General features: G+C 35.7%; 1 protein-coding gene across 2 annotated transcripts in view; it reads right to left on the bottom strand.

Annotated features, from left to right (window-relative positions):
- Positions 1 to 13,021, bottom strand: part of FANCL (FA complementation group L) — an 86,197-nt gene that overhangs the window by 52,958 nt on the left and 20,218 nt on the right. For both annotated transcript variants that reach the window (XM_040453671.1, XM_040453672.1), the window contains exons 5-6: positions 12,073 to 12,123; positions 11,873 to 11,973 (exon numbers count right to left, since the gene is read on the bottom strand). In XM_040453671.1, coding sequence (XP_040309605.1) covers positions 11,873 to 11,973; positions 12,073 to 12,123 — 152 coding nt within the window. The remainder of the gene's footprint in view (positions 1 to 11,872; positions 11,974 to 12,072; positions 12,124 to 13,021) is intronic.

Raw genomic sequence — 13,021 nt, 5'->3', positions numbered from 1 at the left:
TTCAGTGTCTACCTTAAAGACTAAGAGCAGGGATACAAAAATGGTGTGGAGGAAAAAAAAAAAAAAAAGACTGCTGCTCTTTATCATAAGCCCTAAGTAGTTTACAATCATGATAAATATATAGACACAGAGATAACAAGAGGGGTGGGGAGAGAAAAGGAAAGACTAAATCATTAACCAGTATGATTTCACACTGCTGCTCAGCATCAAAATATTAAAAGTTACTGAACATCTATAAAATAAGATAGAAATAAAAGTTCTGGTCTTTATGCAATTACACAAAAAATTATCTTCCCACAAAGTTTAAGACAGAGGAACTACATTAGATATGGCCTTGCTGTCAAAATGATCATAACGTTAATTCTGCTGAACTTTAAGAAGTAATTCAAATAAAGTATCAAAACAATGTTTGTAATTGCAGGTTAATCTCAGCATAGTCATTTAAAATTAAGCATTTTACCCATGCTGATGCCTGTCTACTTTGTATAAGGGACAGGAAGAAACCTTATTCTAAATTATTAACATCTTGGGTACACATTTGCTAAACCAAATTTTAGCAGGGTACATCCGACAGCTAGCAGTCCTTCCAGCTGCACTTGGATGTCAGCATATCACTAAATCTGGCCGATGACCTGTAAGCAGTGATTTGTGCATCTCTTGAATCATTTGTAACGAAACCACGCCTTCTCCTCTCCCTACTCCTCTCATTCTCCCTGCCTGTACACTAGAACTTAAGCCAACATAAGCCAGCAAAGACCATGCAGACAAGAACAACGCTCTTAGAGCAGCTCTGACCAACAGAACCTCTGCTAGGATGGAAGTAGTCTATACCTGCACTGTCCAAAACAGCAGCAACAGCCACATGTAGCTATGAAGAACTTAAAATACATTAAAACTGAATTTTTAATGTAATTTAAATATAAATATCAATAGCCACATATGGCTAATAACTACTGTACTTAACAATGCAGCCAGGGTGGGGCGCCTGGGTGACTCAGTCGGTTAAGCATCGGACTCTTGATTTTGACTCAGGTCATGACCTCATGGTTCAAGGGTTCAAGCCCCACATCGGGCTCTGTGCTAATGGCACAAAGCCCGCCTGGGATTCTCTCTCCCCGCCCCCCCCATCTCTCTCTCTCTCTCTCTCTCTCTCTCTCACACACACACACACACACACACACACACACATACAATCAATAAATTTAAAACCAAGCAAACAAAAAAATGCACCCAGGGTGGATGGTTGAGAAACAAAGAAACTTGAGTTCCTGGATGACCTTATGGACCAAACAGAGCCACGAACTCCCTCCTGAACAGCTTGCCTACCTCTCAACTGTTAAATGAGAGATGAATAAAATTTTATCTTGTTTGAAAATTGAGAATTTGGTGTTCTCTTTGTTAATTGCACCTTAGCTTGTACCCTTACCAACAGAATGTATTTCTACCCACAATAAGAATAGTATCTTATTATTTGGTGTATGGAAGAGATATTAAGGGAGGGGAAAAAAGTAATAAACTGTTAACAAGTAATATTAAAATCAATTTATCTAAAAAAAGCCTATTTCAAATGTTCTGCTTTATTGTAAAGTTGGGTATCTCAATTTAGACAATATGGAATAACTGTAGTAGTTTTCACTCATTCAAGTAACATATAAATTCATATAAATAATAAACAGGAAAGTCGTCACTTTTGACAAGCTCACATTTTTGAAAAGTTATAAAATCACATTTAAAATTTATATTTAGAAGTTATTACTTATTTATATTTAGGTGTTCTTACTTAGCTAGGCATAATCCAAAATTGACTAAGAAAGTGTAAACATACAAATATAAAACCTAAAGAAAAAACTCTATTTTTGGCACTTTACTTTGTATTTATCATTTGCTACATTTCTTTACAAGTTACTGCTTACAATAAAATGGCACTAAACTTGACAGTTAAGTTTTTTAAACATTTGAAAAGGACACTAATTCTTAAGCTTACCAGAGGTTTTTGCTATTCACATTAATAGCTGAATGTTATCAATAGAGAAAAACAGAAGAAAATTGCTTTGTAACACTATCCTTAGTTTGACCAACAGCTTAAGTTACATAGTTTTTCTTTAAACATCTAAGATGCATGGGTGCCTGAGTGGCTCAACAGGTTGAGGTTGAGTGTCTGACTCTTGATTTCAGCTCAGGTCATGACCCTAGGGTTGTGGGATCCAGCCCTGTGTCAGGCTCCATGCTGAGCGTGGAGCCTGCTTGGTATTTTCTCTCTCTCTGCCTCTGCCCCTCTACCTTCGTCGCACTCTCCCTGTCTTGCTCTCAAACAAACAAACAAAATTAAAATAATATAAAATAGTTGCATTTATGCAGCAATAACATCAAAAGGCAGGTTACAGACCTTCATATTTTAATAAAGCATCAATTCCATGTTTACCACCACCCTCAAGTTTAAGCATTAACTACTTCAAAAAACCTCCCTAATTGGTATTTTTTTCTTGTATCTTCTGTATACATCAATCTACCCTGTCCTCCCATGGCTAAATTAATCTCCCTAAGTACTTTTTAAATTGTATCAACCTCTTGCTCAATAACAGTCAAGGAGTCCCCATCACTTGCATATAAACAATCCTTAGGCTAACAGTCAAGACCTTTCGGTCTGGCCCTGATATTAATCCTCTTAAGTCAACAACTGATCTCCAAAGTCCAAAGATGAACAGCACATTTCCAGCAGTACAAACTTGTTTCTACCACTGCCTCCCTTGTAAGGCTCTCTATATTCCTTCCAAGCTTATCCCAATATCCACCTCCTCTAAGAACCTTCCTAGATCATCTGCAGCCCTAAAGGATTTCACCTTTCTCACAACTGTCACACTGTTCCTCTTCGTGTAAATTTTTGCTTCCCAAATAACCTTCTTTTTAAGGAATATGAAGGGTTTTTTTTAAGTTTGAGAGAGTGAGAGAGAGAGAGCATGCATGCATAGCAGGGGGGAAGCAAAGAGAGAGGGGAGAGAGAGAATCTTGAGCAGGCTCCATGCTGTCAGCGAGGAACCCAATGTGGAGCCGAAATCAAGAGCCAGACGCTTAATCCACTAAGCCACCCAAGTGCCCCAGGAATGTGAAAGTTTTAAACTTCTATGCATGTATGTATTATACGACCATGGAGATGCTGCTATCAGACTGGTTCATATTTATTGGTTCATATACAAGTTTTAAACAACTGAACCCATATTGTTTAAATTGTAATATATACTATAAACTTTTTACCAATTTAGAAAAATGCAATTTTTTCACTATTAGATAATTTCCAGTTATTCAGTGATTTGAATATATACGAGGAAAAAGTACTCTAATATATAGGTAATTTAGAATGAGAATCATACTTATTAACATCTATGTTCTTATGCATTATGCAATGGAAATTATCACTGGTTGTAATTAAATCATAATACTAATTAAGAGCTGTAAAACTCCTATGTAGTCTGACACTTTCAGGTGAACTGGTGGCTCAACAACTTTATACCTACTTTACACAAGGCATTATTTGAAATCGAATGACATGTGTTTCTTTTCAATCCTTATTAAGTATTAGTTTCATTTGAAAAACTATGAAAATGTGGCTCAAAGAGGTTACATTACTTGCCCAAGTTCACACAGCTGATAAGCCAGAATTAAAGCTCTTGTTAAGACAAAATGAATTCCAATAACTAGACAAGTATCTCCATTTCTCCCAATAAGGTATACAGTTCTTTGAAATGTACTGAGAATTATAGAAAATATCGTCGTCAATGGATTAAGTCCATTACCAAAATAAGGTACTTCATTAAAAATCCAACTTAATATATGTCTACAATCTCTTAACAGCACAATAAATTTAATAAAACTCAGCTCTTTTACAAGACAAATTTAAAAGGCTAAATAGTTGGAATGCTACTCACTCTAGTTGACAAAAAACCATCAGATCACACTTCCCCCAGTTGGAACTATCTAATATCTGAATTACCCGGGCCATGTGATTACTAAAACAAACATAAGATATTTTATCACTAAGACGTGCATTTCTTCCAAATTGAGACACTTCTGAGACTGAAAGAGGCCAGGATAAAAGGATAAAAATCCTAATTTATGTCAACCCACTTATAATGAAAAGTATTCAGTCAGGACATTCTTAATAACAAACAGAAAATCTTGCTAAACCCCAAGGACTCTACTTAATTCTTATCATTTTCATGAGCCATTCTACAAAACAACACAAGCAGAAGTGAATAGAAACCCATCAAAACCTCCTTCTGCATCACTCACCTTTGCGAACTGTGTAACACCTAAAATCACCCATAGCTGCCTTATCATCTTTTTACCCTTTGGACTCCTAGATGTTTTTAGTGAGTAGTTATAGAAGTTGAAACAAATTGAGAAATTATAACAATAGCAATCAAACTTAAGGTCAGTTACTAATTCTCAATGTCATTTCTATAAAAAAGGTATGTGAATATAGAAAAAAAAGATTTCAATCATATTCTAAGTATTTATTTATTTTTCCTATTTTTTTTATAATGTCTGATCCAACAGAACTGACTAGATATGTCAAATATCTAATTTAAAAACACAGCAAGGTCTTCATTACCTTAAAAAAATATTTGTTTTTTATTATCAGATTTTACCATTACCCCAAAAACTCCACACGATTATTATTTAGAGTGTAGGTAAAATTCAGACATACTGACATGGTCTGGGAGTCATTAAGATTCTGACAATCCATTCAAATCAATTAGTTGTACAAATCACTATCTGCGTCATTTTAAGGGATATTTTACATTAAGAAGCTGGCCACCTGGCCAGCCAGGATCTCAAAAGGTAGCAATTCTAGTATGTGAACAGCCCAATTCAACTCTTGGTGTTAATATTAGGTTTCAGGACCCTCAGAACTATCAGTGTGCCAACTATACCAGACCTAATTTAAGAATCAAATCACAAAATAATATCGATAGATTTTCTTATTCCAGAGAGTGAATAAATACTGACAACATCTTCTTTGGCTTCGGACAATCCATGCAAACAACTTCTCTTCTTGCTAACGCATTCCTCATTTGTAAAGACTATGAAACAAATGATTCAGAAACAGGAGCTATATTCTAATTCAATCATGCACACTAGTCACTATAATTAAACTTTGATCTTTCACAAATCTAAGCAACAGATTTCAAAACTCTCTCTCAGGATGGGTTAATTTTGCATATGGCCAATTTTATCCATGATGAGATAGTCACACACTGAGGATGAAACTAATAAAAACTATCTCTCCAAGTACTTGAGGTAACTTCAATAAAGGCTCCATCTCAGAGCTCCCCCACAGCACAATTCCAGGCAGCATCGTTCACACAGAACGCCTGAGGACTGTTATGCAGCCAGTCTTGGCTACATACGCTCATTTTATATATAAAGTTCAGCATAAAAATATGTATCTTGAAATTTATTCTGAGCATTAACTAAGAATTATGTAAAATGGTTAGCAGTAAGTAGCATATGACAGAAACTTCGAAAGTGGAAGTTCCTGTATATAATAATCTTAGTTCCAGGGGGAGACAAGCATTCATGTTGTAAGCAGTGCTATCATAGAGGTATTCATAACCTTCTTTTTGGCATCCTCTGTTATCCAAGATAGACATTTCTTTTTCTCCCACATCAGAAAAATGTATATAATGCAAAGTAAAAGTAAATACTTTCTATTTGTCCCTAAAAGATATCTATTCCATAAAATATTTTAATACTTGCACTATTTCTCATATACCTTTGTTGCTAATGGCGTTCAAGAAATCTTACAATTATATTCTGTAGTACTTGTCACAGCTATAATTAAGTACTACTGTGATCATCTACTTAAATGCTGACTCTCCCACTAGATTTAAGTTCCTTGAGGAATCCCAAGTCTTGCCTATAGATCTCCACTGCCTTACATTATAGGTATTCAATAGTTAGGTGGGGGGGCGGACCCCCCCCCAAGAATGATTCAAAAATCTCATATTTGCATTCTCAATTCTTGAACTACTTATTACTGGAGTTCCTCCAAACAGGTCACATCCACTTAAAAAAGGGTTTCCCTTCCCAAGTCCTTCCTACATTCCTAACTATCCTCTAAACACCTAAGATCTTAACATTTAAGCATCTTTAAATAAGTCAACATGATTTTTCTCCATCACCTTAAATCCAAAGAATGATCAGGTCCATGGTGTCAATGCCTCCAGACAAACCTCCATGATTTCAGCCAAATTACTATTAGTTCATCTCAATTCATTACTTGTCTTCTGTCTCTCCCCTCCATCGTTATGCTAAATTTTATTTAAAAGGTCTAGCTTTTCTCAAATCTTATTCATGAATGGTACCTTATCAAATCATGCCTAATCATATGAATAAACATTAGCCAGTCCCCACTAAAACCACCAACAGTACATTTAAAGTTACACGTAGCATCCATTTCTGGCGAAAATGGAGCAGCTTGCCACAGAACTACACTCCCACTGAGAACTACTTAGACCAGCCTGATGCAAGGGGAAAGTAAGTTTGAAAGCAACAAAACTTGAAGAACCAACGTCCTGAAGTAAGAGAAACAACGGAGAGGTAAGCCAATACTGCAGCCATTTTTCCCTCGGCTAATTTGCCAACTCTGGGCACAGGGCAAGAGAAGTAGGATTTGGGTGAAGGGCACAGATAGCTGCCATTAAGTGGCAGCAAAACATAAAACAACAAAACCACCTAGCAGCATTTCTGGCCATCTCTTAAGGTTAGAGAAATAAAAATAACAGACATAAAGGGCCAGAATCTAGTGAATGGTAGGGCCAGAGATCTTATCCTAATATTCAGGCCATTTTTCCATCCAAACTTTTGATAAATCCTTAAACTGCAAGGGATAAGAGGATAAAAGAAAAAAATAAGCAGAAATCCAATGAAAACCAAAGGAGAATAATTAGATCTCTCATAATATAAGAAAAAATTAATTAACATTTCCCACTAGTGGGAAAAAGCCCCAGTGAATATCCCCAGGCTCTCAGTGGGAACTCTTGTATGGCTACCCCTAAAAGCAAAACAAACAAGAGGTAGATGAAGCATTGTCAAAAGCAGACCCCTGACTCCAACTGGGAGGTAAACTGGACTTGTGAAAAGACACATATAAAGGGTGCCTGGGTGATTCAGTCGGTTAAGCATCCGACTTCGGCTCAGATCATGATCTCGTGGTTCATGGGTCCAAGTTCTGCATTGGGCTCTGTGCATAGAGCCTGGAGCCTACTTTGGATTCTGTCTGTCTTTCAAAAATGAGTGGGAAAAAAAAAAAAAAAAAAAAGACACACATAAGAGTTTAGGATCTACCAAGGAGAAATTCCAATGAACACACCTAGCTCCCACTGGAAAGTTCTGAAGACTTATAGCTTAGGAGAGAGAGGGGACCAGTACGTACTACAGTGAATCTTACAAAGACTATATAACCCAACCTGAACCAGTTCAGTCTCTAGCAGGATTACAGTAACCTGCCCCCACTCTATTTCTTAGCAAATGAAAAAGTAAACACTTCATCAAAGAAAATATCCTCATCTAGAGCCTCTCAACTTTTTTATACACAACTTCTAACACTCAGCAAAAGATTATCAGGCATAGCACTTAGCCTTAATGAACAAGGGCAAATACTGAAGAACAGCCAGCAACAGTCAGTGAGAAAAGGTGCATTAACTAAAATATGTGCATATTAAGTTCATTTCTTCACTTCTCCCCTTTTACCAGTTTTTGTTTTTGTTTTTTGTTTTTTGTTTTAAGAAAAAGTAGTCATCTTATTGAGTAGAGACCAGGAAATTTCAGGTTTTACATTTTTGTTGTTGTTATAGAGTATTCAAGCCATTCTATTGTGAAAATAAAGAAAAACCCTTTACTCTTTATTGTTAAAAAAAAAAAAAAAAGTTTTGGGCCCACATGAAAAGATTCTCAACATGACTCATCATCAGGGAAAAATACAAATCAAAACCACAATGGCATACCGCCTCACCCCTGTCAAAATGACTACAATCAACAACACAAGAAACAACAGGTATTGGGGAGGAGGGGGGAGAAAGGGGAGCCCTCTTACATTGTTGGTGGGAAGACAAACTAGTGCAGTCACTCTGGAAAACAGTATGGAGGTTCCTCAAAAAGTTAAAACTAGAACTACCCTACACCCAGCAATTACACTACTAGGTATTTACCCAAAGGATACAAAAATACTGGTTCAAAGAGATACATGCACCCCAATGTTTATAGCACCATTGTCATCAATAGCCAAATTATGGAAACAGCCCAAGTGTCTACTGACTGATGAATGGTTAAGGAAGATGTGGTATATATACAATGGAATATTATCCAGCCATAAAAAAGAATAAAATCTTACCATTTGCAATGACATGGATGGAACTAGACAGTATTAGCTAAGTGAAATAGAAGAATCAGAAAAAGACCAATTCCATATGATTTCACTCATGTGGAATTAAAAAAATGAGCAAAAACATTAAAAATAAAAAAAAAGAAGCAAACCAAGAAACAGGCTCTTAACTACAGAGAACAAACTGATGGTTACCAGAGGGGAGGTGGGTGGGATTAAGGAGTGCACTGATTGTGATAAGCACCCCATGGTGTATGGAAGTACTGAATCATTATATTGTACACCTGAAACTAATTAACATACTAACTAACATAACTAACATACTACTGTATGTTAACTGGAATTTAAATAAAAACTTAAGAAAAAAAAGTAGCAGGTCCAGGTATTTACCAATATAGATGAAAAAAAAAAACAAAACCATAAAACCTACATACAGATGTCTATAGCAGCTTTATTAGTAATGCCAAAACTTGGATGCAACCAAGATGTCCTTTACTAACTTAATGGATCAATAAAATTGGTATATCCAGACAATGGAATTATATTCAGTGGTAAAAACAAATGAACTAACAGGCCATGAAAAGACTAAGAAGAAATTTAAACACATATTACTAACTAAAAGAAGCCAATCTGAAAAGGCTACATACTGTAGGATTCCAACTATAGGCATTCTGGAAAATCCAAAGCTGTGGAGACAGTAAAAAGATCAGTGGCTGCTAGAGGTTAGGGGATAAGAAGGCAGGGATGGATACTTGGAGCACAGAGGAAATACAGGTCATTAAACATTTGTCCAAAACCATAAGATGTACATGCCTAAGAGTAAACCCCAATGTAAAGTATGGTTTTGGGGTGACAACAATGTTTGGATAGAAGCTGATCCATTATCACAAATGTAGCACCTTGGTGTGGGGAATAACAGGGCAGTCTACACATACATAGGGGCAAAAAGTACAAGAAGAATCCCTGTACCTTCTTCTCAATTTTGCTGTGAACCTAAACTGCTCTAAAAAGGAAGAAAGCAGACAGACAATTTGGAAAAAAGAGAAGGAAAAAAAAAAAAGTACTAGGAATGCCAAGACCCAGGACTAACTATATGACTGAAAACTATAAGAAAAAAAATTAAAAACTCTGGTGGATCTAGATTATGAGAGTTAGTAGAAAAGTATTTTTAAACAACTATGTAAGAAAATAGGGAAAAAGAATTTTAATAAAGCACTGAAATCTTATATTAATATCTAACAAAGTAGACATTAAGGGAATAAGTATTACCAGAGACTAAAAGAAACATTTAATGATAAAAATGAAAAGCCACAGGAAGATACAGCAATTATAAATCTGTACACATTCTAAAATTAAAAATAGAACTGCCATATGGTCCAGCAATTCCATTTCTGGGTATACATCCAAAGAAAACAAAATCACAATGTTGAAGAGATAGCTGCATCCCCAAGTTCACTGCAGCAATATTTACCGTAGCCATGACATGGAAACAACCTAAGTATCCGCTAACATCATGAATGGAGAAAGAAAATTTGGTATAATTATATACACCAAATATACAATGAAATACTATTCGGCCACAAAAAAGGACATCCTGCTATTGTGACACCACAGATGGACCTTCAGGGCATTATGCTAAGTAAAACAAGTCAGACAGAGGAAAGAAATACTACATGACCTCACTTGTACATGGAATCTTTAAAAAAAAAAAAAAGCAAAATAAAAGAAAAAAACAGAACTCAAATACAGAGAATGCACTGGTGGTTGCCAGAGGCAGAGGTGAAATGAGTGAAGGTGGTAAAATGATACAAACTTCCAGTTATGTAATGTAAAGCACAGTGACTATAATTAATACTGTATTATATATTTGGAAGTTGCTAAGAGACTAAATTTTTTTAATGTTTATTTTATTTTGAGAAAGAGAGAGAGAGTGAACATGAGCGGGGTAGGGGCAGAGGGAGGAGAGAGAGAATCCCAGGCAAGCTCCACACTAATAGCATGGGACCCCATCTCATGAACCCTAAGATCATGACCTAAGACAAAATTAAGAGATGCTCAACTGACTGAGCCACCCAGGTGCCCCGAAAGTAAGTCTTGAAAGCTCTCCTCACAAGAAAAAAATTGTGTAAGTATGTGTGATGGTGGATGTTGGCTAGCCTTATTGTTGTGATCATTTCATGATATATACATCTATCAAATCACTATGTTGTCTACTTAAAACTAGTATTATATGTCAATTATATCTCAAAAAAAATATTTAAAAAAGTCTTGTGTCAGGAAGAAAAAGATTCCAGACAGAAGGACAGAAATGCAGGAAAGAGTGAAGAACACTGGGAGAAATCATTGTTTCTGGGACACATATATACACACAAATATATGTATACTGACTTTAAATAGAATCACAAAGCTTGCCAACTTGGGGGGTGGGGGGGATGCTTGGGTGGCTCAGTCAGTTAAGCATCTGACTCTTGATTTTAGTTCAAGTCATGATCTCACAATTGTGAGTTAGAGCCCCACATTAGGCTCCACGCTGGGAGTAGAGCCTGCTTAAAAGTCTCTCCCTTCCTTCCTCCCCCTACCACCCCCCCCCCATCTATTCCTCCCCAGCTCATGCACACACTCCCTCAAAAAAAATTTTTTTTTAAAGCTTGCCAATTTTAAATAGAGAATTAAAATGTATGATAACATTAATACAACATGTAAAGAAATGAGAAAACACATTAAGGAGATTTATAAGAAAACTGGTAACAGTAACAATGTATATTTTGCTATATGTATGTTGTAATTTCTAAGGTAATTCTAGAAGAACAGTAAAAGAATGTATAACAATTTAATAGAATAAAAACTAATAAAATTCTTGATTATTTCAAATAAAGGCAGATGAAAGCAGATGGGAGAGAAAAACACAAAATGGGTGAGACAAACAGAAAACATACAGCAAGCTATCAGTGAAAATGGCAGTAAATATATTGAGTGATGTCAGGGACAATGGCAGTGAGAAGTTCCTAAAAGTCTCTCTTCCATAACAGCCACAAGAACAATGGCCCAAAAAATATCAGGAAAAAAAGCAAATATGTGCGGTGATGGAGATGTTAACGAGTTTATAGGAATTCTTCCACAATATGCATATAAATCAAAATGATCATATTGTACACATTAAAAATATTATAATCTTTGTCAATTATACCTCAACAAAACTAAAACAGTAACACATTTATATTCAATAAAAATATGGTAACATCTTATTTTGTATATAAAAATGTTATTTTTTTTCCAAATCATATTTAGTATTTTACCTTGTAGATCAGTTTGTTAAACATGATATCCCTTTAATTCATAGCCACAGTAATGATCGGTTGCCCTAATTATAATCAAATACTTTGACTAAAAAGGGTATAAATTGCTAAAACTGCAAATACATTGACTGAAATGTGAAAAAAAAAAACAAAAACAAAAAAAAACTTCTGAAGTATATTAAAATAGACCTACTTGTCCCAACCAAGAATTCCTATCTCTTCAATAAGGCTTGAGTAGAACTGGGGAGGAGGAGGTGGTGGACACAACTCCTGTTTCTTCTTTAAAGCAACTTCCTGCGTAAAAGAAAAAACTTGAATCTGCTGTGGAATGCTAGACAGTGAATTGTTAGTACCTGATTACAAAACAATTTCAAAATTTCCTTTGTGGCTAACCAAAGTGTCCATTACTTTCATAGAAATTCCAGCTGAATCACTCCCAGTCTCCTATAAAGAAACCTGAAAAAGTTGAAGGACTGCACAGAATGTTATGTGAAAATATCAGTTATTTTACCATTGAAACATCAAATTTTTTCCTAGACTACTATGCTTATCAGAGATAAGAGTTAAAAGAAAAAAACAAAAAACAAGGCTTCACCATTTTTCTATTCCTGTGGATAGAAGTTTTGATAGAAACATGTACCTTTAAGAAAAGCTTGAATTGAATCACACCCTTACAAACAAAATTCCTTTATTACAGTAAATATTCACCTGCTACTTTCTTTCACTGACTTAACATTCTGTATTATTCCCAGACCAGGTTAAGTGTTTTTTTCATCTATCTGGCTAGATCACAGTTCCTTTCCCTGCTAGGCCCACCCATGATATCTTCAAGATGGTTTATGTACCCTCAAAAAAACTAAGATTTTTTTTTGCAAGCAATACTAACATCATTAAAATTGCTAGGGCTGAATATTATCAATTACTTCAGAGGAGCTGACCTAGACAAATATCTCATTTGGAAAGTGAAAATATATGTATCTTGCAAATTACAGATGTACATGTGGTCTGGATTATCAAGAGATCATAAAAAAATAAATTAAAAAAGAAGTCAGATATAATAAATAATAAAACCAGATGAGAACAAGTATAAAAATCATGTTTCGGGGCACCTGGGTGGCGCAGTCGGTTAAGCGTCCGACTTCAGTCAGGTCACGATCTCGCGGTCCGTGAGTTCGAGCCTCGCGTCGGGCTCTGGGCTGATGGCTCAGAGCCTGGAGCCTGTTTCTGATTCTGTGTCTCCCTCTCTCTCTGCCCCTCCCCCATTCATGCTCTGTCTCTCTCTGTCCCCAAAAAATAAATAAACGTTAAAAAAAAAATCATGTTTCTACAACCCTAATAAAAG

Source organism: Herpailurus yagouaroundi, unplaced genomic scaffold (assembly GCF_014898765.1).
Source record: "Herpailurus yagouaroundi ecotype Mexico unplaced genomic scaffold, PumYag 210, whole genome shotgun sequence".
Classification (NCBI taxonomy): Eukaryota; Metazoa; Chordata; class Mammalia; order Carnivora; family Felidae; genus Herpailurus; species Herpailurus yagouaroundi.
The sequence above is the reverse complement of the archived record's forward strand: the minus strand, read 5'-3'. Positions and strand labels throughout refer to the sequence as shown.